This window comes from Megascapheus bottae, chromosome 1, assembly GCF_031878675.1.
Source record: "Megascapheus bottae isolate mThoBot1 chromosome 1, mThoBot2.hap1, whole genome shotgun sequence".
NCBI classification, from domain to species: domain Eukaryota; kingdom Metazoa; phylum Chordata; class Mammalia; order Rodentia; family Geomyidae; genus Megascapheus; species Megascapheus bottae.
In genome coordinates, this window is record NC_143509.1 from 95,782,733 (window position 1) to 95,784,412 (window position 1,680).

At 53.4% G+C, this 1,680-nt stretch overlaps 1 protein-coding gene across 1 annotated transcript; it reads right to left on the minus strand.

The window, feature by feature from the left end:
- Positions 1 to 380: 380 nt before the first annotated feature.
- Cldn8 (claudin 8) lies at positions 381 to 1,311 on the minus strand. Its single transcript, XM_090333446.1, has one exon. The coding sequence runs from the start codon at positions 1,108 to 1,110 to the stop codon at positions 430 to 432; it is 681 nt and encodes a 226-aa protein (XP_090189572.1). The 5' UTR covers positions 1,111 to 1,311; the 3' UTR covers positions 381 to 429.
- Positions 1,312 to 1,680: the final 369 nt, after the last annotated feature.

Here is a 1,680-nt window from a genome sequence, read left to right on the forward strand (position 1 = left end):
ATTTCTATTTATCCAGTGTCATGGATGGGCATTTTACTTTACACAGAACTATATACGCCTGTCTCTGTTTGCCTGAGACACAAACATTATACTCATCTACTGACACAATACCACGGCACAGAGAAATCGTGGCTGCAGAATAGCACAATCTTTACCAATGCCCTTTCAAAGTAGCTGATAAAAGGAGAACAACTTGGGGAAAGCCAGGAGCCTTTTCCCTGGAACAACCCAAGCAGTGCGCAGGCCCATCGCATTCCACTGCCATGGGTCTGTGGAATCACAACTAGGTGGGGCGCCATCCTGTCATCCGTGCTAGGCGCTGCAGAATGGCACATGAATGTTCTCGGGCTCCATTTTTTTGTATTTTTTTTAGGCCTGCAAGAAGGCCTGGTTATCTAGGTAAGGCTGAAAGACATACCCGCCACCCAGCTACACGTACTGACTTTTGGAATAGATGCTGGGTGACTTCTTCTCCGCGCGCAAGCTCTTGGGCGTCGCGCGATGCGATGGCACCGAGTAGCGGTAGCTGCTGCTGGTCTTGTGGGTGCAGCAGAAGGCGCAGCAGAAGAGACCCCCGCCGGCCAGCAGCAGCAGCGCCGTGGTCCAGCCGATGTACAGGGCTTCTCCCAGCTCCCTCTTCCGAGCGGCGTCCACGATGGGGTTGTAGAAGTCTCGGATGATGGAGTTGGCCACCCAGCTGACAGGGATGAGCACCACCACGCCCGTGATGAGAAACATGAGGCCAGCGGTGAGCAGGATGCGACGCTTCACCCCCTCCTCGTCCCCCGTGCACCGGGTACACTTCATGCCCAGGATGGCTGTCATGAAAGCCAAGAAGGACAGCACGGAGGCGGCGCACATCAAGCCTCGGGAAGCCTGGAGGTCCGGCGTGAGAGCCAGCAGCGAGTCGTAGACTTTGCACTGCATGCGGATGTTGGCGTGGCGCATGCAGTTCATCCACAGCCCTTCCCACAGCGTTTCAAAGACCACGATGTTGCTTCCGATGAAGGCAGATACTCTCCACTGAGGCATGATGGTGACAGCCACCGTGCCCACCATGCCAACGCCACCGAGCACCAGGCCAGCGATCTGCAGAGCATAGGAGGCCATTGTCGTCTTCGGAATTCTTTATTGTCTCCAAGCAGACCAGAATCCCCAGCCTGCCAGGTATCAGGCCTGCGCCCAGCAAGATTCTCTGTGCCTCGGGAAAGAGAGGATTTCCTGCAAGAATGAACTGAGAACAAGAACACAGAGAGTTGTGGGTTTTGTTTTGTTTTTTTCCTAGCAAGAACTGCTTTGAGACACTGCATTGGCTAGTGAGCTGCTCCCCCTTCCCCCCCCCCCGCCCCTGACACACTCACACACACACACACACGCACACACCTCATGGACTCTAACTTGCAAATCAAGTCTAACCACTTTCTTGGCCAATGAGAGGGGGGTTGGGGTAACTCAGGTGTGTCTAAACCAAAGAGAGATACTTGGAACGGCTGGATGTGCATAGAAACATTCTTTGTACTTCTCATTTTTCCAAGAGACAGCCGTGTGTTTACCTCTCGGTGTAATTACGAATGTTTACACAATCGTGGAGAAATGAGCCCGCCTCATGGAAAAGGGCAACTTGTCCAGTGAGTTCTGATGCTCCAGATAAGAGCTGTGGGTGTCTGGGGGATAAAATAA